The sequence below is a fragment of the Aythya marila genome (assembly GCF_965140915.1).
Source record: "Aythya marila genome assembly, chromosome: 5".
In the NCBI taxonomy this organism is placed as follows: domain Eukaryota; kingdom Metazoa; phylum Chordata; class Aves; order Anseriformes; family Anatidae; genus Aythya; species Aythya marila.
This window is the reverse complement of record NC_139046.1, coordinates 19,262,754-19,290,552: the sequence shown is the minus strand read 5'-3', so window position 1 is coordinate 19,290,552 and position 27,799 is coordinate 19,262,754. Positions and strand designations below refer to the sequence as shown.

Sequence of the window (27,799 nt, the reverse complement as noted above, 5' to 3'; positions counted from 1 at the left end):
AAATAATAATGAAGATAGCAGTAAATAAATAAGTATATAGATTTGAAACAGGTGGTGCACAGTGCAAAGAGCCCTGCGCAGGGCTCTTTCCAATTAAAGACCCCGAGTGTTTGGGACCTCGCTCCCAGCACCATTCTGTGTCTCTCTCTCTCACGTTTCCATCTTCTGTCCCTCAAGTCCATGGGGCAGAGCTGGGCCCACAGTCACATCCCCATGGCTCTGGGCATGCAGTAAGGATGTGGAAGAGCCCAGGGCCCAGCCCCAGGGCCTTCCTTTGGCCCCAGAGCTGCACGTTCTCCCCACCAGGAGAACAGGCTGAGCGAAGGGCACAGAACATCCCAGGGATTTCTTCTCCCCCTGTATCCATAATTGAGTTAGCAGTGGTTCCTGTTGCTGGGAGGAGCCACACTAGAGGAGAGGAGTGTCTTCCGCACCCCCAGCCACCCCTTGCCTTCCCGGACCCCCCGCTGGAAGGGTAGTCGGGACATAGCTCCCTCCTGTGGGGTGTCGTGCTCCAGGAGGTCTCCGATCTTCAGGCTGGGCTTCAGCGCTCGCAGTGCAACCAGCTCCTGCAGTGCGTCCTCGTTCAGCTCCGACACACTCAGCCTGGCATTGGAAGGAAAGAAGAAGCCTCAGTACCGGAGGTGAGGGGAGCACCTGAGAGTCTCCCTGGGGTACGCGTGGCAGGGCTCACCCCAGTGCCTGCAGCGGGCAGGCAGGATGCCTGAGCTGCCGCAGCAGCAGCACTGCCCCAGCTCCCAGCTCGGTGTCACTCAGGTCCAGGCATCTCAGGCTGCAGCTCTCCCCAAGGTGCGTGGCCAGGTCCCGGCAGCAGCTGCCCGTCAGGTGGCAGCTCCCCAGCCTGCAGGTCCAAGGAGAGACAGCAGCGGTGGGGATGTACTGGCAGTGCTGGAGCTGCTCGGGCTGCGCAGGAGCACAACCAGAGCTGCATGCCCTTACCGCAGCACCCGCAGCTGGCAGGCGCGATGCCGGAGCCCCTCGCACAGCAGCTGCACTCCATCATCCCGCAGCCCTGTGTTGAAGGACAAGTCCAGCTCCTCCAGGTGTGGACTGGTGCCCAGCACTGCAGCGAGGTCCTGGCAGCAGGCGCTGGTCAGGCGGGTGTACCGCAACCTGCGGGAGAGAACCTCATCGGTGCCAGTCCTCCCATGCCACACCCCACTGCAGTGTCCATCCCCAGCCCTCTGTCAGTGGGACAGAGGAACAAGGCCAGCCTGCAGGACGTTGTTGGGCACATCCCCAGCCCTCTGCTCCCCCAGCCTGGGATGTGTCCACAGGGACCTGCCGGGGACACAGCGTTCCCAGTGCCGCTCACCGTAGGATGTGCAGGTGGCAGCCAGGCTGCCGCAGCCCGGTGCAGAGCAGCCGCACACCGCTGTCGCCCAATGCTCTATCGCCCAGCTCCAGGCAGGCCAGGCTGGGGTGAGTGGCCAGTAGCGTCCCCAGGGCCTCACAGCCACCCTCTGTCAATCCACACCACTGCAGCCTGCAGGGAGAGCAGCAGAGAAGCCAGCCAGCCAGCAAGGAGGGACCGCCGCCACCCACCCCATGGTTGGACACAAGCATGGAGATGCTGCCCCCACCCTCCCACATGGGGTCCAGCCCTTCCCTATCAGCACCCCCTGAGAAGGGCAGACGGAGGTGGCTACCCAGCACCCAGGGGCAGGCTCCATACCTGAGGTTCCGCAGCGAGCTGCCTGCGTGCCCCAGTGCCTGGCAGAGTGGGTGCAGAGGAGAGCGCAGCTCCTCCTGCCGTGGGTGCTGCCTGGGAATGAGGGGACAGGTATGTCCATAATCTCGCATGATTCTCCCCAAGAATAAGTAAAACCCTCCACCAAGGGACTAAACCACTAGGGAAGAGACATGGTGGTGTTTGGATGGAAAGGCATTCACAGTTTCAGCTTCCAAAACCCTCCTTTGAGATGGAGAAAGGGAAATCTCTGTCATTTTGGCCACTGGAGCGGAGTAGTGGTACTCACCCAGGCAAGACTGTGGCTGGCTCCTCCCTGCACTGCTGCTGGTGGAAGGAGCAGCTCCGGAGGGTCACGCTGTCCAGTCCATCCCACTGTTTGATGCAGAAGCAAAGAGCCATCTGGTCGTATAGCGTCAGCTTGATGTCGTGCAAATCTATTCCCGTGAAGCATCCCAACACATTCTGCGCAAAGCTTTTTTCATTCATCTCGAACAAAAAATGGAAAGTGTCCAACTCCTTAATCATCAATGCTTCACTGGGATGGGAAAGGCCTCTGTGTCTTGTCTGAAGCCACCTCAGAAGATCTTCCTGAGCTCGTGGTGAAATTCTGCACCCAATTCTTTCACCTGCGTACTCTATTGATTTGGGATTTACCAGACCAAACAGGAACCGAATTGTTAAGTTCAAATCCTTCCTAGATTTGCTGTAGCTTTCTAACAATGTATTTACGTTCTTTGCAAGGGCCTCTGGGTCACTGACAGTTTCCTCATCATCATCCAGGACATAAAACATAGCCGCAAAAAACTCCTGGAGGTGCAGGTGTGTGAAGCTGTAGACATTGTCTTGGTCTACGCCTTTTTTCAGGCTTTTCTCATTGAGGAAGAGGGAGAGAAGGTCTGGCCAGTCCAAGCCACAGTCCTTGATTTCCTTTTCCTCAAAGAGGACCTTGTGTTTCCAGACGCCATCAGCGGCCAAGGAGCAAAGCTTGCGCAGGAACTGCTGCAGGTCCTGCTGGGCATCGCTGCCTCTGCACTTCATTAACCAGGAGAGGTAGAACATGCCCATCCACGTGGTGGCCTTGGAGCACTCAAGAATGTTGTTCTTCTTGTAAAGCTCTTGCTCAAGGATGGTGCAGATGGTCCAGCTCATGATGGGGATGACACACAAGCTATAGAGGGCCTCATTTCCCCTGGCGAACCTGAAGGCCACATCTGCTTTATTGTCATTCTTGAAATACCTGTGGAAATACTCCTCCCTTGCAGCTGCCGAGAAGCCCAAGATTTCCACGTAACACTCACCCTCCAGGCACTGCCCCAGGTTTTGAAGAGCCATTGGCCTTGTGGTGATGAGCAAAGAGGATGCAGGGAGAACAGTCCTCTTGAGCAAGCTCATCAGCGTGGTTTCCAGTGGCTTTGCTTCCCTGGGGTCAGAGCTCAGCTCGTCTTTGGGCTGAGCCAAAGGGAACCCCAGGGCCTCGAAGCCATCGAAGATGAACAAGACCTTCTCCTGGTTGTCCAGGATACTTCCAGCTGGTATTCGCTGGTGAGGGCAGCATTTTGAAACCAGGTCCAACACACTCACTTGCTTGGAAAGGGAAAGCTCCTTGCAGTCTATGCAGAAGACATAGTCGAACTGCATGTAGAGGGCCCCTTCCACCCACTCCACCATCATCTTCCTGACCATCATTGTCTTCCCCATGCCTGGGGCACCCACCAGCACCACAGTTTGTGGTGTTTGCCCATCGTCATCATGTTTAAACAGTGTCTGTGCAGTGACAGCGCTGGTGGTGTCGGCACATCCCCAGCTGACATCTGCGCCTTCAGGCTTGCCTCCACGCTGGCTCCAAGGCTTCTTGGCGATGGTCAGGGCAGTGTAGCGGCTGCTCACAGACAGGTTCTCCCCCAGGCAGGAGTTCACCTCTTTGTACTGGAGGAACTCTCTGGCCACATGCTCTCTGTACTTCTGCTTGTACTCTACACCAGAGAGAAGCAGAGTCAGTGCCAAAGTGAGCCAAACTTCCTGACCAGCATGACTGTGCTCCTGACACACCAACAGCATGGGACATTTGTTTCAATGCTCTTCTGAATGCAAAATTCAGTTACTCATTTCCTACGTGCCACCCATCAAACTGCCTTTATTTTCTGGGTTCTAATGGGAATGTCCCCAAAGTGTCCCCCCGTGTCCCCAGCTAGGAGCCCGGCTGGCAACCTGGGTCTTCTTGGCTGCAAGAACTGCTTGAAGAAGCACCACTTGCCCCTTCCAGGCTCCCCTGTCCTTATCACCTTGGTCCTCTCTCTGCTGCTAGTCCCACTGCTCCCTTAAGGGGAAGGGAGCAGTGGGAACCTGGCAGGATCAGTGGGACACCTTCACCTCTCCAGTCTCATCACAGAGCTGAAACCTGCTCTTTTACACACTTTTATCTGTCTCCAGCACTCAAAAGACAAAGAAAATCAAAGTTTACTCCAGTTCCTTACCCTTCACCTTCTCATCCAGGATTTTTTCAGCAAGGTCTCTCTGGTTCATCTCCTCAAACAACCCAATGGCGATGTCCATGGCGGCATCTTCCCCATAGCTCTTGCCCATGCAGTTAACAAGCATGGAAGGGTGCGTGGCCTCCACCAGAGCATCCTCAGGGATGTTCCAGCCTCCGTTGGTATGAACATGGGACAGCTTTGCCTTGAACTCTTGGAAGCCTTCAAGTGTGAGACCTTCCAGTGCACCTAAGAGGACAGTGAATGCACTCCCTTCCCCCGCCATCACAGGATGTGGAAAATCACCTGCAAAAAAAACAGGGCTTGGAAGTCAGCATTCTACTCCAATCGTTCTGGGACGTGCCTGAGAACATGTAAGCACTAAAAGCAGCTGGGCTGGTACCGAAGACTCAGTCTCACAGCCATTCAGAAAGTGCCAGGGTAGGGGTAGTGGTGTGAACTTCACCCACAGCTGGATATGCAGGGGAGGGGAAAGGTTGCTGAGACGGGGATAGATGTTGGCTCAGAGATTCCAAAGGAGAAACACCTATGCAGAAAGGCAGCAAACCCTAGGGGACAATCACCCAGGATGTCACCCAGTGGTGTGGCACAGCACTGGAGGTACAAGCCATGGAGACCAACCTGTGCTTTCCCCGGGGCTGTGCCCACCTGGCTGGCCAGGACACTGTGGGCACTGTAGAGCTGAGAGCAGAGCAGCGCTCAGCCTGGCAGCACGTGGGGCTGGTGCTGGGGGGTGACAGGCAAACCCCTGGTCCCCAGCGAGCCGTGCCACCACGCGCTCCTCCTGCAGCGGGGACGTGCCGGAAGGGCCCAGGCAATGCCCAATGATGCATATAAGCAGGGTGTCGGTTTTGAAAGGCGCTTGCGCACCCGGCACACACTTCCTCCTGCCCCAGCACCGGGCTGCACACAGGGACACGGGCAGGGAGGGCTGGGCCCCTGCTGCTGGCCCCTTCTACAGCTGGGGGCTTCTGTGCTGGCCCCGCAGCAGCTGGAAGCAGAAGGAAGCTGCAGGGGGTTGCTGCTGCATACTGCGGTTTCAACCTCGGAGCAAGGGGGACCTCACAAGGTGGATCCGATCACAGGAAGTGTAAAACTGAGTTTAGATGATTGCCAAAAGAGATTAGGATAGAGAAAGTAAAAATAGCTGTGCAAAATGGAGAAATAGACTAGGAGCTGCTGGGGAAGATGGTTATTGGGGTGATATGTATGGACAGAAAGGAAAAAGAATCTGGGAACAACAGCGGCTGTTGACCTCACCTAACAGCTCTCCTGGGCAGGGAGGTACAGCAGAGGAAACCTTTCAGTAACAAGGGGGGCAAACAACAAAGCAGAGGAGTAGGGGGTGGCTGGAAATGGCAATGGTAGTGGTAGCACATCAGAAGAGATGGATTTTTATATAAGTAATGCAGAAAACAGGAAAAGGCCATCATAAAGGGTCAAATGACAGAAACAAGCTGTAACAAAGACAGATACAGAGTACTGGAAACAGCCATCCTAGGAGGATCAATCCCAGGTGGAAAATCTGGTACCAAAGCTGAAGTAATGGCACCTGCCAGTCCTCTGGACAAATATGTGTGGTCCTAAAGAAGATGAGACTGCTCTGAGTGAAATTTTCAAGAAATTTTGAAAACAATGTTGTTGTTTTTTATAGAAATTATAAACCTAATTTTTCACTGTGATCCATTAGCAAGGCTGACAGAAAACCCTAGCAAACAGCGGTGGAGTACTGCCAAATAAACACGTTCACCATCAGAACAGCTCCTATTTTAGCAAGTGTGCCAGTGGTTATTGCTAAGTTACCAGAAGACAACAGGTGGTTTTCAATTATAAATCCAACCATTTTGCCACCATCCCACTTATCGAAGAATCATTTTTTCAGTGTTGTTCTTGCATTTGGACAGAAAGGATTAAAACCCTGCACTGGCACCTCAGGGGCTTACCAACATACTTGCAGGACCCAAGCTTACTTCAGAAATCTGTTCAAACTATTGTCTCCAAAGAATAAAGAAAAATCACCATCTTATGTGGATTCTACTCCAGCAACCAGAGCTGTAGAAGAAGCAAGAGTTATCCAGCTTTTAAAATTAAAAGATGAAACAGGATTTGAAGTCCATTTGGAAGAGGCACAATTAGCACAAGCCCTGGCTACCTGCTTTGGTGAGACAGGAAGAGAGAGGTGCAAGAATGGTTAAGGTTTGCATGAAATCAAAGCTTTTTCTGATAAAACCCGACTCAGAACACCGTTAGGGGGATTTAATTTATAACGGCAATGTGCCCATAACTCTGCTGGTATCAGCAGGCTGTTGTGGTTTAACCCAGCAGGCAGCTGAGCACTACACAGCTGTTCACTCATGTCCCCCCACCCCCACAGTGGGAAGGGGGAGAGAATCAGAAAGAAAAGGTGAAAACCTGTGGGTTGAGATAAAGGCAGCTTAATAGGACAGAAAAGGAAGGGAAAATAATGATAATAATAATGATAAAAGAGTACACAAAGCAAGTGATGCACAGTGCAATTGCTCACCACCCGCTGACCGATGCCCAGCCCAGCCCCGAGCAGTGTCGCCACCCATCCCGGCCAACCCCACCAGTTTTATTGTTCAGCGTGATGCCGTATGGCGTGGAATGTCCCTCTGGCCAGTGTGGGTCAGCTGTCCTGGATCTGCCCCCTGCCTGCTCCTGGTGCACCCCCAGCCTCCTCACTGGCAAAGCAACCCCAGAAGCTGGAAAGTCCTTGGTTCTGTATGAGCACTGCTCAGAAAGAACTAAAACATCAGTGTGTTATAGCATTATTCTCAATCTTAATTTGAAACACATAACCGTACCAGCTGTGAGGAAGAAAATTAACTCTATTCCAGCTGAAACCAGGACACGGACCATCATGGAAGTTACTGGTTAAGCCTCTGGAGTGGAGGTGGAGCAAGGGACATGATGATGCACCAAAGTAGTGGGAAAATGCTACTCTAAAAGCCCCTGCACCAAAACAGCTGGTACCAGAAATTTCAATAGGAACTTCCCCATCAGTTGGTTCTAGAGAGGTGAAAAATTAATTATAGAATCACTTGGGCTGGAAAAGACCCCTAAGATCAAGCCTAACTATCACCTAACGCTACCAAGTCCACCACTAAACCATGTGTTGAATACCTCCAGGGGCAGGCCACCACCTCCTTTGGCAGTATGTTTCAATGCCTACCAACCCCTTCTGTGAAGAAATTCATCCTGGCATCCAATCTAAATCACCCCTGGCATAACTTGAGGCTGCTTCCTCATGTCCAATAATTTGTCACCTGAGAACAAAGACCTACATGCGCCTCACTACAATGTCCTTTCAGGTAGTTGTGCTTTCAGTTGTCCAGGCAGTGGGCATTAATATTATTTGGTATTAATTAATTAATATTAATTGGTAGAAGAGTTACCATACAGACCTTACAATGACCAGATCTCACTCCTGCCCTGCCTGAACAAGCTGCAGATCACGCTGCTGAGAAAAAAAGCCAGCTGCAGTCATTGGCTGTGGGTACAGGTGTACTAGTAATAAACCAAAGGTACACTTCATCTATGAAAACACTAGATATGAGCAGAGAAAAATAATCCTCTGTGCTACTGTTAATAGAATAGGAGACCAAGTAGCATGGAAACTATTAAAAACTCACGCCCACTAAGAGTACAGACATTATTAAGAGAAGAAACATCTAAGCAGAACCCTTTGCATCTCTTCTTGGACTGTGACTTTTTTTAAATTTATATTTTAATAATGGAATAAAATAGGGAGGTGTGGCTGGAGAAAGGGAGATAGAAAGCATGTGGCAGGAAATGAAAATGAGATTTCTGATAAACTCAGAAAGATAATGGAAAGAAGATATATGTAATGCATGGTAAAGCACATGGAAAGACTAAAAACAATACTAAAATATTTTAAAAAGCCAGATCAGCTGGCTCAGTTTAACTGCTGCAGTCTTGAGACACGGGAGTGTTTGCAGCATCCTTGCTGGACTCAAGAAGATAACTTGCCTTTGGTAGGTGATGAGAGATGGAGAAAGGTGAACATAGCACTGACTCACAAACCAGGCCACTAGCTGTGTGTTGAGGTAGCTAAACATGCCCTAGCTGCCAGATTTTACCTGTCTGGAGCTTTGTTTTATTTCATTTTAACTAGGGTAGTCAGTAATTCCTGCAATAGGATTTTTCATGATTAGATATCTAACCTGTGCCCTGACGTGGTCTTGCTTAGCTTGGTCTAACTCCTTAATGCAATAATAATAATTTAGGATCCGAGAATAAGAACTGTTACAGCTCTCAAGGGAACCCAGAGAGTCATGGCATGGATGGATCCACCCAGGCTGGAGAGTCTGCTACAGCATCAGAAAAATGCTCTAAAATTATAATAACATGATGATGTTGGTGGGTTTATTCATTTACAGGATCAGCCTCAAGGGACAAGAAGTTGCAGTGAAGCAGCTAGAATAGTGACAGAGATGTGAAATCCTATAATGGTCCCTTAAACAAGGCAGATGCAGGAAGAATTTGGGAATGGGGTAGGGGAAGGAATCAAACAAGAAAAAGAGTTTGAAATAGAGAGAAAGCTAAGTGCTAGAAGTATTTAATTGAAGACAGAATTGTGGATTAAGCATATACATACATGCAATTATAATGATTATAATCTTGCTCCTGGTAACAGCAAACACATGGCTAACTGGGTATGGAGGGGGAACCATCCATCATTTTCAAAAGGTTAGGGGGAGGCATCCAGAAAAGCTTTTTAAAGAACAGAGACTGAGAGAAATGCTGCTTTGTACCCTTTAATACATCCTGCTAACTAGTTAATTGAATTTTTGAAAGATTTTGTCAATTACTGTAATCATAATACACACTAGAGGTAAAATGCTTATCCATATGGTTATTGCAGAGCTAGCCAGTTATGCCATGAAGTACTACAGTTACTATATGAAACCTACAGCACAGGCCTAAGGTCCAAGCAGGAAGTAGGATTAGGTAGAGGATTAAAAGCGAGGTTACAAGATAGGGCTAAGGCCTTTCCTGGAGTTCAGACGAGAAAAAATTCCTGTAGCATAGATACAACTCCCCTCCCAGAAACAGACTAAAAATAAGATTAAATATACACCTGAGAGGTTCAAGGAAAAGATGTAGACTTGGCAATGTTACGATGATTGAATTTGATGATCTCAAGGCTGTTTTCTAACCTAAAATAATTTTATAAGCTACCAATAATACAGAATTAAAATCCATACAGCAGACAGCACTAAAAACAAGGGTACATACAAGCTCCTTTTTGCTGTAGCCACCCAGCCTGGCTGTCCTGCTCAGAGCTTCCTATTGTGCCATCCTCCAGCTCACTGGGCATCAAATAGGTCTGGGAACAACTGCATCCTTCAGGAAGCCCAGGGCTCATCCTGCTCCCTCCTGAGGATGCTGCTGCTGCTGAGCCCCTGTGCTCCCAGGCACAGCAGTGGAGCTTGCAGCAGGGGCTCCCCAGAGCCAGGGATGTTCTTGTCCCTGCATGCTGTGAGACCAGGGGAGGAGGAAAAATCATCAGCATGGTTTTTACGGTTCCAGTTTCCATCTGACCTTGAAGGAGCTGCTTTCACCTTGCTGCATCTTGAGCTGAAGCACTGCTTGCTGTGCTGGCACTCTGCTTTCTCTTACACTCACCTGCTATTTGTTTTATGTTTGCTTCAAATGTGGGCAGATGTTTTTTTCTTTAAAGTGGCATTTAAGCAGTCTGGGTATTTTGTTAGGCATACTGATATAGCTGAGATGCACACCAGCATAGCCAACCTGTGCATATTGGCCCCTCTTGCAGCAGTACAGTCTCTTAAGATGCCCAGGCTCCCTGCAAAATCACATTTAGCTGGTCAGTGGGTCCTCCATAATTGTATGGAGAAAGATGGACAAATAATGCAGCTCTTATTTCCCAAGCAAATCAAGCCAAAAGAGCTGTAGATAGTCCCAGGACCTGGCCATGAGTAAAAGCAAGGTTTGAACCCAGAGATGTGAATGTGAGGAGTGTGGCTGGAGGAGGTGGGGGCTGGGGCAGCAGAGTGGGGGGGGAAACAACGATGATGACGACTTGCTTTTAACCTGGGAGGATTCAGGGAGAACGGAAGAAGATCTGGCACAAACCCACCCCGTTATGCAGTGTTTTAGCTTCCTCCCCTGCCCTGTGCACGGCATCTCTAGCAATATAGCTTGCCACCCCTTGTGGGATCATCATTCTCAGAAATCCATTATCCTGGCGCTGTAAACCCCCAGATCCTCCCCCCTCCTTCTCCATGCACAGAAACATCCCAGATTACCAGGCTGCCCCCCTCCCGTTCTGCCCAGTACATTTCCCCCTGTTTGTGGCTACAACTTGCTGCAAACCCAGGCGGGGTTTGGAGGAGCAGGCAGGGTGCTCATTGCTGCAGGGACAGCCCCAAATTGCTCAGCCCTGAGAAATGTGGGTGTGGGACAGAGCTGGCATGCCTCATTCCCCCCACCCTCCCTGTCATCCTGTCCCCCTCCACAGTCCCAGCCCTTCCTGCCCTATTGGAGCATCCTCCCCCCTCCCCTGCTCTCCATCTTCCTGCGGTCTGCAGAGCTGCATTGTGGGAAACTCCCAAGTTTTTTCCAACCCCCCCTTTCCTCTGCCTCCCTCCCTCTTCTCTGCGCAAGAGCCAGCTGCGAGGTGCGACTCGTAGGGCCGGAGGACAGGAGGTAAGGGCTGCTGCTGCTGCTGCTGCTTTTTCCCCTATGCCCACCAGCACTGGGGAGGGGGCAGAGCTGCCGGGGTCCCTCGCTATCAGCCGAGAGCTGTGCAGTGTGTGTGCTGCGGGGTGGCTGAGCGAGACAGCCACGCAGATCTACCTGCTCAAGGTGAGTGTCCGCCTCTCTGCAGCTGCGTGCGACGGAGGCCAGGGGCTGCCACGCCAGGAGCGAGAGCGCCTGCCCGCCTGTTTTTTATCCCTGTTAACAAATAACGATGTTTTTAACCCAAAGCAGCGAGGGGCTGTGAGCAGCCCCCTTCCTCGCACCATCCTCCTGCTCCCTGAAGGTCAGGCAGCCAGAGGAGGAGGCATTTCCGCAAAGGCAGAGCCCGCCGGCCTCCGCGTACCTGCCGCAGCCTCCAAGCGATGCGCCAGGCTGGCCTCGCCGGGACCAGGCTCCTTGCTTCCAGCCTCTGGGGAGGCTGCAGCCCCGGGATGGAGGCTGGGGACCTGGTGCTGTTCCGGAGGCAGAGCTGGCTCCGGGCATGGAAAACCAGAGCCGGCCGTGTCCCGGAAATGGTACGGGTGGGAGGAGGTCGCTGCGGCGCTTCGGTCTCGGCAGGAAAACTGCAAGCCTCCCTGGAAGGCTCTCAGCAGGCTTCCAGCTGGGTTTCCTCTCCTGTCTGCCTGCACGGTGTCATTCGTTCGCCCTTCACTCTGTGTCGATGCGTTAAAAGTGTGTTTAATCTCTTGCAGTCCTGAGGCAGGAGGCTATGCAAAGCGAGCGCTGCTGCTGCCTCCTTTTCTGTGCTGTGGGTTTTTTTTTGGGGGGAGGGGGGGGACACAACAGGGGGGACAAACATCTCTGGTTACAAATGGATAGCCTTTGATATATTCCCCTGCTTTGTGCTGGAAAGCCTTTTACAAAGGAAAACCTGCCCAAAATAAATAAAATAAGCACAAAATGGAGAGCGGAGTGGCAAGGCTGCCTATTTCAGGCTCTGGGGAGAAGAGCGCACCAAATGAGCAGGGGGAGGAGGACACCTGGGCTTCACAGTGTGTACAGCAGGCATGAAATGCAAGGGGGATGTCTTGGGAATGTTGGTCTGTCCTTGCCCCTGTGTGCATCTGTGCCCCATACGTTTGCACTGACCTGTTGATTTGTTCCCTGCTCCTATGTGGGGTCTCAGTGACCATCAAGTGGGGGAAGGAACCTGATTTTTATTTGGGAATCAAGGTCAGCCTGGGAAAACTTCAGTGGTGGGGTGATAGGAAGAAGCCTGGTGGCAGCCCAGTTTTCTTGGGTGGGGCTTGGGCAGGATGCTGTTGGGAGAGGGAGGATGGACGGGGCTGGATGGAGCTCCCTGCTCCGTCTCGGGACTGACCTCCAAAGTCTGACCTTCACAGCTGTGACCTTCAGCAGCTTCCATCTTTCCTTAGCCACAGCACCTAAAACTAGCCCCTCACCCACGGTATTGCTGCAGAACAGTGGGAGAAAAATCCAGAATTCCTCTGAATGCATGTATTCATCCCTTGGCTGGCAGACAGCCACGACCGTGGGCTTGCCTGGGTGTGCTGGCCCCATCCGTGGTGGGGGGGGATAGGGGTAGGACAGCTCTGAGCAAGCCTTTCAATGCAGGATGTACTTGGGGTGTCCTTCCCCTGATCCTATCCGGCTTCTGCAGGTGGCAGGGAGGGAGAGGAGAGTGCTCGGGTTTTGGTGGGGGGCATTTCCCTGCAGGGTGCCAGGAGCCTCCCCAGAAGGTCTCTGCTGAATTATCCCCCATCCGCCTGCAGTGGCTTCTTACGTTTCAGCTGCAAAGCAACAGCTTTTAGGCTGATGCCTGCAGATCTGCAGGCCATGAGATTCGGACCTGGCTCTGCTCATGCAGGTCTGCATTCGCACGTCTGTGATCTCTTTACTGGCCACAGCTGAGATGCAAAGGGTGTGATGGCAGGAGAACCTGGTGCAGTCCTGCATCCATCAGAAGGATTTGTCAGGGTGCCCATAAGATTAAGAGAGCTGTCAAATCTGCTGCTGCTTACTGCAGTGCCTGGGGATATTTTACTATGCCGGAGGCAGCCCCCTCCCCCCACCCCCCCTTTTTTTTCTTTTTTTTTTTTTTTCTTTTCTGCTTCTCTGTTGCATTTGAGTAAGAAATGGTACTTGCTGACTGTCAGGATGGGGCCTTAACAGCAGCACTGGGAAGGTAACATGCACCATTGGCACATTGCACACTACACACACAACCAACCAAATAAAATCCAGAAAGACAGAACTGCAAAGCTTGGAGGATTTGAATGCGCTTGGGTGATTTGTTAGGAAATCAGACTTTTTGCATTCGGGTGCTAACTCCTGGTTCCTAAGGGGGTAGCACCTTGGTTTAGAAACACTTGTCCTCTTGGCTAAGGCAGCTTCTCAAGTGCTGGAAGGTTCAAGGGGAAAAACTGGGCTTTGTGGTGGGGGCAGCAAGGTGTCCGCTGTTCTCTCAGCGGTGGCAAGGAGGCAGAAAACATTTGCTGACCCCACCACAAGGTTATTCCTGAGATGGCATTGCAAAGCCAGCGTAGTGCAGGGAACGGAGGCTTGCCCTGTGGTCCCTGCCTGGGTGTTAGGAGGGACGCAATGGGGAATGGCTCAGCTATTCCCTGGGGAAACCTGAGGTTTTTGGGGGTGGCAGTAACCTCCGTCATGGAGCAAGCAGCTCCCTGAGCAGAGCAAAATGTGGTGCAGACCTCCAGGTGATGGAGGCGGGGTTGCAGAGGTGTGAAGCTGAGGCTGAAAGGTCAGTAAGTGTTTTCCTGGTAGCAGTGCTGTAATGGGAGGCTGCTGGGTCAGCTTCTGATGGGGTTTTCATGCTCTGGTGTCCTCCCTGCAGATCTCACAGGAGGTGCTGGCTTGTTCCTTGCAAGGGATGTGCACCTTTCCGTGCAGCAACTTTTCCCTGGTGCCACTGAGCTGCTGGCATTGACTTGCTTGGCTCCAAGAGGGCTGGAAAAGCACAATAAAAATAAAAAAAAAATAAAAATAAAATAAAAAAAAAAGCAAAAAACAAAATGAACGTGCTTGCAGAACACCAAGTGTGGCAGAAAGCTGAGACATGGGGAACTGCCCAGGGTAGGATATGGGCATGCTACAGCAGTGTGGGATGCAGGCTTTGGTCTCACAGATCAAGGGCATGGGTTTCAGCAGAATGAGCCCAGAAGTGTGCCTGTCAGGCTGGCGGGGTGATGGCTGAGGTCTACATCACTGGCTGAGCATCTTCTGCTGCATCTCCTGAGTTGTTCCCCCTTGAAACTGCTCCCAGGGCTTCAACCCGTGTCCTGCCAAATAATGCCGTGGAAGGAAACCATCCTGGCTGGAAAGCACCTCCTTTGTACCCCCAGACTTCTGTCTTGGGGTGAGCGGTGCTCAGCCCTGTATCAGGGAAAGGCCTTGGTTCTAATAGCTTGTGGTTTTGAATGGTAAGAGCTATGGTCTTTTTCCATTAGAAAAAACAGAGATATGAAATGAAAAGCAATGTTTGACTCTGCGTCCAAGGGGGATGCAAGCCCTAGGTTAAAGCTAGGGCAGAACACAGCCAAGCAAGATGCTCTGAAACTCTTCTGGTTATCTCGGTCCCTCTCTGGGGGTCTGTGCACTGTGCCATGACCCTGAAAAGCCGGGCTCTGCAGCACAAGTCCTATTTCCAACCTAGTCACAGCAAAGTATTCTCAGATTCTTATTCTAGAAATGGTTTTGCTGTAAACTGTGGTTGATAGCACAGCTGTTTCAGCTGCATCTGAGGGTTGGTGGCAGGTGACCAGGCAGGTGACAGCTTTGCCATGTGTGACTTCTCCTGCCCATGGCAGGTTGGGTGCACAATGGGTCTAATGCAATAAAGAGTCCAAGACAAAATCTTTTATTTCTTGGGGCTGCTTTGGTGCTGCTTTCCCTGTTCCCACCATGTCCTGGGGCAGCTGCAAGTCAGGCCACGAGAAGAGGGTTTTGTCTTGGTTTTGTGTGCGTATCAGCACAGGGCACCGGGCAGTGAGTGGTTTGGACAATCTGTGCTCCTTTGGGACCAGGGATGAAGGAGGGAGGGAGTGGGTTTGGTCAGGGTGGTTTTTTGTTGTTTTTTTTTTTTGGCAGCAACCTGTGCATTTTTAATAGAGTGATGGGCAAGAAGCTAAACTGAACTAAGTGCTCTTCAGCCCATGGTGCCACAGAGAAATGGTTGGGTTTGTGGCTGTGAGGTGCCCTGGGTGGGAATTGGTGTTGCATGAAGTGTGTGGTGAGCCCCCTGTGCTCCCAGAGAAGGGCATGGTGAGACAGCAGCCAGCCTCCCTTTCCTCTTGGCACTATGGGTTGAAGGGCAGGGTTTATACCTCTTTTTAGGTCTTTCTGAATTATTTTCACACAGGGTAAGAGAACACAGGGTGAACAGGGTGAAATTGTGGCATAGCTTAGAGCTGTGATTTGGATAATTTTTTTAATAATAATAAAAAAAAAAATAAAGCCCTTGGAGGTAGCATGCTGTGTCTCGTTTCAGTGCAAACCTCCATCTCCAAGAATAAAATGTCTGCCATGTCCGTTCTGGTGAGAGCTTTGGGATCAGGGCAAGTGTGGCTTGCAGGAGTGATGCTCAGCTCAGATGTCATCTCCCGTGGAGGCTGGGGACCATCCATCAGCACCCGGGCTGGTGCTGGCAGGAGTCAGGGCTCATCACTGCATCTGTAGGCTGTGTGGGGATACGAAATGCTGCGTCACCCACGTGGGGAGCGTGGCCAGGCTGTGTCGTCATCCTCTGAGAGGACACTGGTGTGCAGGCTGCAAGCTGGGGCTCTGCCCCATCTCTCTGCAGTTGCTCGGTTGCTCAGCTCTGCATCCTGGTCCCTTTGCAGATGTTGGACAAGGACAGCTTTGTGGGGCTGTGCAAGCCCCTCCTGTTCCCACACCCTGCCTTGGTGCTGGGTATAATGCAGCTTCTGAGCACCAGGGTGTCCTCCCAGGGAAAGGTGACGTGCCCGTGTGGCACAGATCCAGCAAGACCATCAGATTTTGGGTCTCGGTGCAGCCGCAGGACTGACGCAGCCATGGAGCAGAGGCTTTGCTTTGATTTGAAGCTGCTGCTGCCTGTTAAAACACTTTCAGCTCTCTGACGCTCTCCACGTCAAGATTGAAAGGGCTTATTTGAGAGAGAAATGTTTAATCCGGGGCTGAGGGGAGGGATGCGGGGAGTAGCAAACAGTGGGTTGGCAAAAGGACTCATAAATATTTCATCAGAGTGAAGTGGGTCAGCGGCATTTGCTATAACTTGGCGCTGCTGTCTCCGAGGCTTTGCTTTGGGAGGGCTGGTGAGTGCAGCTGTCTCCCTGCACAACCTGGTCGTGATGCACCGGGGCTGTTAAAAAGCATCTCTGGGAAGCGATTCCTGCTACGGTTGCATCTGCGCTGCGTTTTTATCACATTTGCTGTGCATTGCGTCAGCAGTGGGGGTCCGAAATAGAGATAAAAACCTCTCTGGGGAGATGCCAGCCAAACAACACAAACTCCTGACGTAAAGCCCTTCCAATATTTATGGCAATACTGAGAGGTACTGCATTACCTCATCCATCACCACGGCACCTCTTGGAGATAGGAAAAGGCTTAGTCACGCTACGCTGCCATCGCTTATCTTAGATGCTTGTATGGCACCTCGCCGCCCTTAATGTGTCTATTGCCACGGCAGCTCAAAAAGGGGGAGAAGGACCATTTGTGCTATAGGGTGCTGGTGAGCTGAAGCACTGGGGTGAAAAATAAAAGCTGCCCAGAGTCATGGGAGGAGACTGGGATGGGGCAGAGAGCTGCATCCAGCTCCTTCCAGCCCTGCTGAATCCTCCTAGTGCAGCAGGGAAACAGGCACATGTCCCCAGGGCACTTCCCAAGGGACAGTGCCTGGTCCCCAGGCTGCTTTACTCCCCAGGCTGCATTACTCAGGGGCTAGAGAAGAAGGTCAATATCCCAAGTGTGGTCCCCTTGGAGCCACCAGCAGCTCTTCACTTCCATGGGAGAAAAAGCCTTGCCTATCTTTGGTCTCTTTTCCCTAACGTCACACTGAGCCCCTCTGCACACTTGCAGATCCAGCACAAATCATCAGGCCAGCCTTAACGACTGCTGCTGGCTTTAACCTGATGGATGGGCAGAGCAGTGGGGAAGGACCTCCTTCCACCATGCTACAGAAATATCTCCACCACCTGTGGTGGTGGTACAGTGGTGTTTACAGGGAGCCAAGGTCTACGTGTGTGCATGATTTAGCAGGCAATACAGGAAAGGAGGCCTCCTTGCTTCCTGCTGAGCACAGCTGCTGCATGAGCTCAGCCTCCCACAGGCCAATTATTCCTTCCCAGTTTGTTCCTTCCCAGTTTGTTCCTTCACCATCACACCAGCCGTCTGGCTTGATTGCAGGCTGAGGACAAGCTGCCTTGGTGAAAGAGGTGAGCGGGTTCCTAGGATGTCTCAGGCAGGGGCATGAGAAAAAAGTCTACTGAACGGCTCAGGTGACCAGCAGGAAAAGTGTGAAGACATGACTGATGCTTCTCCTTGGGTGTCCAGAGGCGGTGGGATGCGCTGGTGACTGATACAAACTCTTGGCTGAGCCAACATCCACAGAGGATAGCAGAGGTGCTCTGTTTGAGCCAGTGGGCTTTCAAGGTGAATCCCATGGGGAAAAAGGTAATGCTAGCCTAGCTGTGAGTCAGCAAGCTGATTCTAATTTCTACCTTAAAATATCTGAAGTGGTTCCAGCCCTGTCTTTAGCAGCTGTGGAGGGACAAATCCTCCTGATTTTTATTTTTATTTTTTTAAAGGTGAGATTTTGATATTTTCCTATGTGACATTCACTGGAGATAGCCAGGACTTTACTCCTTCCTACAGGCTGGTCACTTTGGCCCATGCTCCCTCTTTTTCTTAAATCACCTCCAAGCCACTTTGGTTCATGGGGAGATTTGGCAATGGACAATTTTTGGGAGAAGGAAGAGAGGTGAGAATAGTCTTGAGCTGCAGGACCTGAGGACTGGCACCCCAAGCCCCACTCCCATGGCTCTCTGAAGGGCTCCCTTTCTCCAGGGCAATGTTCTTGACCGCAGCCTATTTCTTCTGCTGCTACAAGATGACAAGTGGCGATGAGCCAGCACTGCCCTGTGGCCAGTAACCTCAGCTGTCTCTGTGGAAGACTTACCAGGAAGACTACCAGGATAGGCTACCTTTTATTTGGCACTTTCATCAGTACATTATGAGCTGACCTTAGCCAGGTGCTCCAGCTGATTTTCCTTTGGCCACCTCAGCCAAGACCTCTTTGGTGATGGTAATGCTCAACACGGCCTTGATTTCTTGATTTCCATTGAGGGTCTTGCACAGGCAAGCTCAGCCTCTGATATGACATTGAATTAATTTCCACAAGGCAGTGAAGGACAGAGTTTGGGATGTGCAGAGGACACACAAAGCCAGTGGCAGCACTTGATCCCCCCCAGAAACACCACCATTTTCTAACAGCCTGGTCCCTCAGCTGTTTCATCTCATAGGTGCCTTACCTTTTGTACTCAGAGCAATGCTGCTTTTTGTTTTGGATTTTTTTTTCCCCTTTTGGGGAAGTTATATTTTCAAGTGGCTCTCTGAAGTGGCCATATTCTAACTTCCCTCTTTATGAGCACAGTCTGCCACAGGAACAAATTGCAGACTTCAGGCTAAAATTACCTGCTCTTCGCCTACCAGCTGGTGCGTGAACCCGTGATGGTAATTCAGTCCTGTGAGCTGCTTTTGGCAGGTGCAAATTGCATTCGCCAAAGGGAGGATCTGTCTGAGAAGAGGGCTGTTCTCTGTTCCTTAGAAATCTGGTTTGGTCTGAAATGGCCAAATGCAGGTATGGCAGCTGAGACTTACAAAACCTGCCAGCGGTGTCTGGGAAGCTCTTGAAACTAATTGGTGTTCAGCGTCTGTCTCACACACTGAAAACGTTTTTCCGTGCAGGTTTAAGAGCAATTAACTGAAGGATATGATGAGGTCTCTGAGTGCTGTGCTCTCATGTTCAGAGCTGTCCCTTAGCTTCGGGAAGGAGGGGAGCTGCGCAGCACATCCCCGCAGCACTGCTGGCTGCTCTCGGCTCACTTCCACCTATATCATGTCAAAGGGAACTGTGGGCAGCCTCAGCTGCACATCTCATCTCCTCACAGAAGACCTCTGTCCCTTGCTGGCCAGCACTGAGCAAACTGCTTGCCATGCCTGGCCCAAGCAGTGTGGAGCTGCTGCTTGGTCCTTGCCATGGTTCTGCTGCTCCAGGCTAAGGGGTTTGGTGGCTGACAGTGGAGATGGGGCAGGGAGAAGCATTAATACTTGCCTAGCCCTAGGGACCCAATTAATTCCCCACCCAAAAGCCAACACAGGTCATGCTACTTAGCTAGGAGTAGAGAGAATGGGGTTTTTGTACTTAATCACCCTCTCCTTTGTCTGGAAAAGGCAAACCTTCAGGCATTTATTTTTCAGACAGGTCAGGAAGAAAAAGAACTGGAGGGGAGGTTAAGGAAGAAGATTTGAGTTTTTTTAAGGTCTTTTCTGCCAAGCGTGGCTCTCTTGGCATGGCATTGCTAGAGGTCAGGCATGGCCAGTAACTATTTCTGAGGATGTTTTCAACCAGAGCACAGCTGGAGTTTGTGGGTCAGCCTTTTTGGTCGCAAGTATAAATTCAGATGCATGACCCCACTGTGTCAGCTGAATTGTCACCTGCTGACAGGCTACAACAGTCTGAGTCAGTGTGGTGTTTGGGGACCCAGTGGAAATGGTTTGCTTTTTCATGAAGGGTGGGTGAGAAACTCCATGCGTGAACCTGTGCTCAGCACTGCTCTGACCCCACGCACGTCTGTGGGGTGCAGCTTCCCACCACACCCCTCAGCAGCTGCTCCTCCTTGCAAAACTGCTGGGTTTTCCTTCTAATTCGAAATAGCAAGGGGATGATTATAGGGCTCAGGAATGAGGCCGGTCTCCGCAGAGGGAACAGAACCTATCGGTGATACCTCACGGTGAAGCTAGCAGTGACTCATCTGCTCCATTTGGTGCAGAACTGATGCAGCTTTCATCTGCACATGCAGGAGGCAGATGAATAGATGCATTTGCTAATTTGATGGGGGGGAGGCAAAAAGGTGCCCTTCAAGGAGCCAGGGAAAGCTCTGCCTTCCCCTGTTGCTTTGGATGGGACCAGCTTGTTGCAACTGGTCAGACTGCACTGAGCTGGCCTTAGTGTAGGAACCAGAACCAGCCAAGGAGGAGTGTGGTGCCTGTGTGCTGCAGGAATTTGGAAGGTTTGTCTGTTCCTTTTTCTCCTTTATTGCTGGTGTCATGGTCTCTGCTCCCCCTTCCCAGCCTGGGGAGGAGCTCGTTGGCTGCCAGCAAGTGGAAAACTCTCTGAAATGGCAAAAATTGTTAAACAAAGAAATAGCATCAGGGGGAGGGAGGGAACAAAGCCTGTTTCTCACAAAACCCTATTCTCCAGTGCTGCTGTCTGTGTGGGAGGCAGGGAGGGAGCTGGAAGGGGGAGGAACGGGTAGGCAGGCAGAGGCAGCAAGGGAGGAATAAATAGATGTGATCGGCTATGGAGAAGAAAGAGCAAAGGTGGAGAAACAGGCCATTAGAGAAAAACTTTGTGTGATGGAGTGAATGAGGGAATGGGAGGAGGAGAAAAACCCTCACAGCAGTGCACACACAGGTTTAATCTTTTTGGAAATGAGGAAAGCCCACATCAGATGGAAAAGAAAGGTGCTACAGAAGTGTTTGATAATGAGCACACTCATGCCCTCGAAAGCACAGGACTGGAAAAGGGAAAGAGAGCCAAAAGGAAATGTATGATTCCCAAGGTAGGGAGTCTGGGAGGCAGCTGATAACACCCCAAGGAGGATTAAAAGCCTTGCTGAAAGAGGATGAGCTGCTCAGGATGAGCACCCTGGGTCTGGAAGATGAGGATGGCAGCTATGGGTGGCTTCAAGCCATCAGGATGCTAACCCTTCTAGCAGTGCCACTGCCACCAGGGGCAGAAGGGGTGCTTGAGCTGCTCGATGCTGTGTGACAGCATCATCCTGACCAAGCCAAAGGGTTTGGAAAGGTGCTGGGCAGATCTGTGGCCCAGATTTTAATGCTTTGTGCAGACTTAGCTGGAAGTGCCTGCAGGGGTGGAGGAGTGAGGACAAGGTTTTTTTTCTTGTTAACTGGGTTTCAGGAAGGCATGGATGATTTCTTTAAATCAGTGCCCAGTGCATTGCAAGGGGCCAGAGGTGTTTGCTTTGTCCTTTCTCTGTTCTTTCTTGGCTGGTCAAGCAGATGAGGCAGGGAGTGTTGGAGTTGTTGACCCGAGGAGACCTGAGAGAAGGTCAGAGAGCCTGATGGACACTGACAGCTTTGGGATCAAATCTGCAGGATGTGCAAATTATGCTACATTTGGAGTCTGGCTTGTCGGGAACAAATAAATGTAAAATGTGTTCAACATGTTCACATAGTCCAACAAGGACTGCAGGACAAAGCTTCCTGGCGGCTAGTCCCACTGGTGGCAAACCACTGTCAGAAAGCCTTTCACATGCACACTTAAGAACTGCTGATATTGATTTTTATTATTATTATTATTTAGTTTAGTTTGGTTTTTAAGGCTTTTAAAACCTTTTCTAATTATCATAAGGAGTTTGCATTGCTTTTAGTGAAAACTCAGAAACCAAAAAATTCTTTAGTGAGCTGTTAGTGATGGTGCAGGGCATGGGGGATGGGGACCATGGCACAGGGAAGGCTCTGAGCAAAAACAGCTCCAAGGAGTCTGGAGTCCAGATCTGGTCAGTCAGGGCACAGGGGAAAGGGAATGGGTAATCCAAGGTATCTGTGCTGCACACAGTCCCCATTTCTCAGCAAAGAGGTGAATTTTTTCATTCCACAATTTGCACACACACCACATAACCATGGGCTACGCATAGCTTTCCTAGGGAAAGCAGCAAACATTTAATGGGAGCATCCTATGACTGCACAACATGCGAGCAGCCCAGCTAATGCCCCAGACGTAAATTGAGGATAAATTGCTCCCAAACCAGAGGAGCAGTGCCTTGCGAGTGGCTGTGGAAACACAGCATGTAGGAATATGGCTCTGGATGTACTGAGCAGAAAGTTATGAATGGTCTTTGGAGGCACTGGGAAGGAAAAGGTAAGGAAGGTGGCATTGACAGAGATATTACATGTGAGCAAGGAAGGGAAAATATCCTTGCTCCTGACAAAGTGCGTATGCTTAGCCACCAAGATCCAGGCCACAGAGAAGGTCTTAAGCTTGGTGAGCACCTGCAATGGTGTTTGTGTGCTACAAGGTGCGTATTATTATTTATTTATTATTAAATAACATTAAACTATTTAATAATGATTATTTATTTATTTATGAGTTATTTATTAGAGCTGATACATCTTCACTGAAGCAGGACGGTAGAGTGGAGGTAGTTTGGAAGGACACCCATGGCACACATGGCACGTGTAGAGCAGATACATGGGAATTTGCTGGTTTTTTAACAGAGTGAAGAGCTGGTTTGATTTATTCATTTATTTATTTATTTTCTTCTGGGAGGAGCTTGAAGATAGACTGAATGGCAAATTCAAGGGAAGACTAGCAAACATCCTGTTTAATGCTGGCTATGAAGCCCTGGGTGCAGATTATTGGTCTCTTTTCATTTGTTTACTTCAAAGCTGGCTAGCTGGGATATCTAATGTCTTTTGGAGACTTAAGGCCCCGTCTCACCGAATAACTGCTCAGCTAAAAGTCATCTGTCCTAAGGGAGGTGCGTAAGGAGGGTCAGTGAAAAGCCTTCTGGAAGTGCATGTCCTATCCCCATGCTACAGGGAGAGCTGAGATCTCTCTCCTGGTCTAGCTGCCAACCTTTCTGACAGCTGAGAGACATCCCAACCTTTATACGAAGGGACTGAGTTTTCAGTAGGACTACGATAAGGTGGATGTGTTCAGCATGGCTTGAGCACGACTCGGTGCAGACAGATGCCAGGGCTACCTTGAGTACTGGAAGTGATCTGGCTACCCTTGCCTGGAGCTTAGCATGTGTTATTTAATTTCACTGAGATGCTGATGGACATCTCTTGCACATTGTGTATCCCCATTCTAAGGCTGCAGCTCAGAACTTTGCTCTTCAGATGCATTTTAATTCAAATTTCAAGTTAAATTTTTGGTGTCACCCAGAACATCAGCTTTCATAGGCAGGAGGCAGGATGGGGAGGAGCTGGCTTGACTGGGATGTGGTCCATATGGGCTTTACCTGATCAGGAAAATATTCTCTGTTCAGGGGAAGTATATGCCATACTAGTATCAAGGTCACAAGCGTGATGCAGCACGGGAGCTGTACATTTGCGTGACTCCAAGGCTGCAGTTTCCCCAGTCAGCTCCAGTTGACCAGCACTGGTGAGGATGCTGGCCATCATACAAGAAACAATTTCCAGGGAGACCAGGAGAGAGGGCAGTTTCTCGCACCAAGCAGGAAACTAGTGTCTGGTTTTGCTCTGAACCCAAACCTGACATTTCTGAGTAGGCTTCCTCCAGGCCAGCGTTTCTGCCTACGTGGAGATTAAAACACAGCACTTGTTAGCTTATTTCTCTGAAGAGGCAGCAGCACAAAGCACTGCTGTCACCCTAGGTCCTTGTCCGTCTGTCATTAAAGGAGAGATCTGCCCTCTGAGCCATTATGGAAGAAACATCTACCTGTAGGGGTTCCTGAGGAGCCTCTTTATTTCTAAACCCAGACAGCTAATAAGCTCATATTTCACTTAGCAGGCAGAGCACTCTCAGCAGGCCCCTCCAGCACCGAAGGTCAGCGGGGAGGTAATGAAGCAGGTGACTCAGATCTGACTGCTGCCTCCTCTTTATTCACTATTTCCCAAACCTGCCGTGGTGCTGTTGGAGGCAGCCCGATGGCGAGCTGCCCACGGCCACCTCTCCTTCCTCCCCTGCATGCAGGGACGTCGTGGTGGGAGTGCCATCTCCCACCTCGTCCTGCCCAGACTGCTGCCTGGATGATATTTTTGCTGTGTTTTTTCTGTCCCTTTGAAGCCCGCTCTGCCTGCTGAGTTACCGGGATGCAGCCGTGCTGTTTACTGCTTTCATCAGCTCCTTGGGGAAAATGGCTCCAGCTAACCACCTGCAGTACAGCTGGCATCCTGCTCAGCTCCATAGGCAAGCCCAGCTAACCACTGCAAGGAGGAGACAGGAGTGAGAACTCTCAGCCACCGAAATCTTCTCTTTTTTTGACAAATCCGTGCAGCTGCACTGGAGTCAGTACACCATTTGGCAGCAGCTGGCCCTTACCTTGCCTTACAGTAGCATTGCTGACAGCCTTGTAGCTCTGATACCCATGATAATTGAGGAACTAATCTATTTTAATTATGCAGTCACTGTCTAAATAGGGAGTATCAGACAAGATCACATTAACCACTTGTTAAACTTCACATGAGATACTGTTGTAAAATGAGAAGGGTGAGTGTCCATGGCTAGGATTAGGTTGTCTCATGTGGACCATGGCCATGGCAGCACTAGGTGATGGCTGGTGTGAATGGTTGGTGTTCTCTCAAGTGCAGGCACTGTAGTAGATGCCTTGACTGCAGCTCACAGTTACTAAAGGAAGAGACAACAGTTTTCCAGTTTTTCTGTCCTTCTCCATTGCTTTCAGCTGGGATGTCACTGCCTTGCTCTGTCTTCATTCACCTCACAGTGCTCTGCTTTCTCTTCCAGGTGCTGTAACATGTCCAGGTAGGACACCACCAGTGTGAACATCATCCCAAGACAGTCACTCCAAGCCATCCCTCTCAGGTGGCTCCTCTGCTTCAACTAGCAGCCAGACAGAGGTGAAGACCTGGGCTTGCTCCCCTTGTGAGAGGCATCCAGTCGCTGCCCACAGCACTCATAGGGATGGATTCCAAAGGCAACGTCCGAAGTGGAAACAAACCCGATGCCAAGGCCACCAGCTCTGGAAAGCCAGAAAAGCCCAGCCCTGTGCCTGCCACCAATGCAGACAAGAAGGAGACCCCCAAAGAGCAGCCTGCTCCTGCCACTGCCACCAAGAAGGCAGGCGGTGATGCTGCCATCGTGAACAACCACAGCAACCTGAAACCCAGCCCAGCCGCCACGGAGACACAGGAGGCCACCGGCCAGTCCCCTGACTCTGACCACAAGGGAAACAGCTCCGAGGAGTCACCAGGCAGCATCTTCGACAACATGAAGCCCTTGATCATCATCGGAGGAGTGGCAGTGGCTGCGCTAGCTGTGATTGTGGGAGTGGCGTTCCTAGCCCGGAAAAAATGAAGACCAAGGCAGGGTGGGCTGAGAAACCCAACCTGGCTGTACAGCTCCTTTTGAGACAAATGCATGCAGAGAAATTCTATACATATCTATATATATAGAGCGAGCTAGATAGGTCAACAACACCAACCGCAACTCCAAGAGTCTTGTTCAAGACAACTGTGCCAGTTTGACCCGATGTGGGTAACTCCATGCACTCAGTGTGTTCTTTTCATGTAATATATCTTGGCTTATACCACTGTGTATAGATTACAGCTTCTCCTGATCGGTGTAAATGACGGTGTCCCCTCCCCTCCCTGCTGTCCTCTCTGGGAGACACCCCCACCTCTCTTGCAATCCCCTGTTCTCAAGTCCAAAGTGTTCTTTGTCCCATCCAGAGTCCCTGCTTTGTGTTTTGGTTTCTGTTTGGTTTGTTTCTAAGTTGGGTTGTGGTGAAGAAGATGTAAGGAGAGATGGAGCCTAGTGAGAAGACCCAGTTCACCTGTCATTGTGTGTAGGGCAAAGTGTGATCTCTAATAGGTCTCGTGTACCTGCTGCTCATCAACCCACCGTTAAAAACCCAACTCCAAAGTGCCCCAGAGAAACCAGGCCGGCTGTAGCTGGAAGCTGCAGCATGGCAGAGCTGAGTAAGCAGCTCAGGACATCACACAAGTATTTTCACTGGCTGAGCTGCCAGCTAGGGAGTGAGCAGAGGGACTGTACCGTGACCGACAGTGCAGGTAGCAGTGTATGGAGATACCTGGCAAAATCCCATGCCGATTGCAGGCAGACAGCAGCTGCCGTCTGCTTGGTTTCTTGCACGTTGGCAGCCTTCAAGATCCCGCAGATCAACAAGGTCACAGGGGCAGTGTTCTGGGATAGAGAGGCTTTGTTTTGGATCTAGTATTTCCTAAATTTAGGCTGGGCTTTGCAAGATGCTGTGGCCTCAGCCCCAAATCCCTTAAGGTCAGCTGGACTCTTTATTTCCTGGGGGCTCTGGATCAGGCTGTTCACCTGGTGTTTTCCCACTGAAGGCTCTGGCCTCTCTGCAGATGAGAAGGTAGGAAAACAGGGAGACACAAGCAGGTTTTAGGGGTGGACAAGAGCTGGGACCCCATAAGAAATAACACTGACCTGCTTCACACCAAGGAAACCCTTGTCAAGGGCACTGGAAATCCATCTGGTGATCCTAGGGCGAATTCTCACCTCCCTCCTGTGAGTGGCAGGGATCTGTGACTCCTCTACATCTTGGAAATGGAAACAAATTCCCAATGCTGGGGAACAGCCTGATTTCATTGGTGAGTACCTCAGATCTAAAGCCAGACCTTGCAAGAAGGAAGGGAGGCGACCAGAGGGCGTTTGGTGCATTGGCAGATGACCTTCGCCTGACACCAAGAAGCGGGCAGATCTTACTCTGAGAGTTTCCACTAGGCTATTTTTGGCTTCCATGCTACTGCAAAAAGGCTCTTTACCTTGCTCTGTGTTTTTAAATTAGGTCAGAGCTCAGATGAGGTCAGAGATTAGATGAGGTCAGAATCACAGGCTCTCTGGAGCTCAGCAGCAGTTGCAGCCAATGGAGTTTTGCATGAGAAGGTGGGGTGAGTTCAGCAGAAATCAGTTAAAGATCCAACGTGACATGTCTTTGAGCCTGGATGTATAAATTTGGTGGGTACTGGGCCAGAGAAAGGCCTTGGGTACTGTCTTTGCAGTACCTGCTTCTGGCAAAATTACTGGATAGCATGGTGGATGTGTATAACCCAATCTGGTAATTCTTCTCTTGGCTCACATCCTAATTTGCCTCCAAATTTGGCCTGATGAGTGCATATGGCTTCCCCAGATAAAATGCCTTTTTGACACAGCCTGGCCATTCCTATGCTGAGCTTTGTCATCCTCCTCTTTTCTCCAAGGCTCATAAAATATTCCCAAAAGGCACGCAACCTCTGGGAGTATCAGATGCTCTCTTCTGATGAACAACAGGCTGCTTGCAGCTTGAGTTTAATGTCTACCTCTACTTTTACCAGTACAGAGGCAGGAGATGGTTATGTTGGGTTCACGGTGGTTTTGGTATGAGTGCTAACAGCCTCAGGGGAAATCCGGTTAGCTGAAAGCACTCTTCCTCTGTGTTGTGCACATGCCTCCTAGCAGCAGTGCTGGAAGCAGAGGGTCCACGGCTAGGTGCCTCTACAATGCCACTTTTGTTTAAAGAACTGATTTCCCCTCGTCCTGTTTTGCAGATGTTTAGTGGTTCACTTTTTTTTTTTTTTTTTTTTTTTTTTTGTGGGTGGGAGAAGGGAGTGCAAGCAACAGAAGAGAGTGAGAGGTATTGGGGAAGCAGAGATGTGAGACAGAACATAACTCAGAAGCAGTCCCAGCAACGTTCCCTTGCAGCAACTGCGGGAGGGCTTTGCAAGAGCACACAGTGGGGCTGCTGCATCTCCTGCCTGCACCTAAACTGAGAGCCTGGGGTGCTACAAAGCCCCCAGACCCCGGCAGTGCCCTTGGTACATCCTTGTGCCGTGCTGGGGTGAGGCCCCATTGCACACCACCTCCCCCTGCTGCTGCTTGCACCCTGACCTGTGCATTCTG

At 50.7% G+C, this 27,799-nt stretch overlaps 2 protein-coding genes across 3 annotated transcripts; one reads left to right on the top strand and one right to left on the bottom strand.

The window, feature by feature from the left end:
• Window positions 1-52: 52 nt before the first annotated feature.
• LOC309878852 (NACHT, LRR and PYD domains-containing protein 3-like) lies at window positions 53-11,453 on the bottom strand. 2 transcript variants are annotated; one of them, XM_082761891.1, is made up of 9 exons: window positions 11,318-11,453; window positions 11,071-11,169; window positions 4,189-4,491; window positions 2,001-3,687; window positions 1,697-1,786; window positions 1,337-1,507; window positions 961-1,134; window positions 695-862; window positions 53-606 (listed from the first exon to the last, which is right to left on the bottom strand). In XM_082761891.1, the coding sequence occupies exons 3-9, from the start codon at window positions 4,469-4,471 to the stop codon at window positions 375-377; spliced, it is 2,805 nt and encodes a 934-aa protein (XP_082618017.1). In that variant the 5' UTR covers window positions 4,472-4,491; window positions 11,071-11,169; window positions 11,318-11,453; the 3' UTR covers window positions 53-374. The 2 variants fall into 2 exon arrangements, with proteins under 2 accessions (XP_082618017.1, XP_082618018.1); XM_082761892.1 differs by lacking the exons at window positions 11,071-11,169; window positions 11,318-11,453 and adding an exon at window positions 4,828-4,957.
• CEND1 (cell cycle exit and neuronal differentiation 1) lies at window positions 10,798-26,613 on the top strand. Its single transcript, XM_082761893.1, has 2 exons — window positions 10,798-10,920; window positions 24,668-26,613. Exon 2 carries the CDS (start codon window positions 24,845-24,847, stop codon window positions 25,235-25,237), a length of 393 nt encoding a protein of 130 aa, XP_082618019.1. The 5' UTR covers window positions 10,798-10,920; window positions 24,668-24,844; the 3' UTR covers window positions 25,238-26,613.
• Window positions 26,614-27,799: the final 1,186 nt, after the last annotated feature.

What these genes read in the sequence shown, in the direction of transcription:
- CEND1 (XM_082761893.1), top strand. Translation starts at nt 24,845, where the DNA reads ATGGATTCCAAAGGCAACGTCCGAAGTGGAAACAAACCCGATGCCAAG.
- LOC309878852 (XM_082761891.1), bottom strand. Translation starts at nt 4,471, where the DNA reads ATGGCGGGGGAAGGGAGTGCATTCACTGTCCTCTTAGGTGCACTGGAA. An exon ending in CCTGGATGAGAAGGTGAAGG is followed by an intron (nt 3,688 to 4,188) that starts GTAAGGAACTGG and finishes TCTCTGGTGTAG; the next exon opens with AGTACAAGCAGAAGTACAGA. An exon ending in TGCCAGCTGCGGGTGCTGCG is followed by an intron (nt 863 to 960) that starts GTAAGGGCATGC and finishes TTGGACCTGCAG; the next exon opens with GCTGGGGAGCTGCCACCTGA.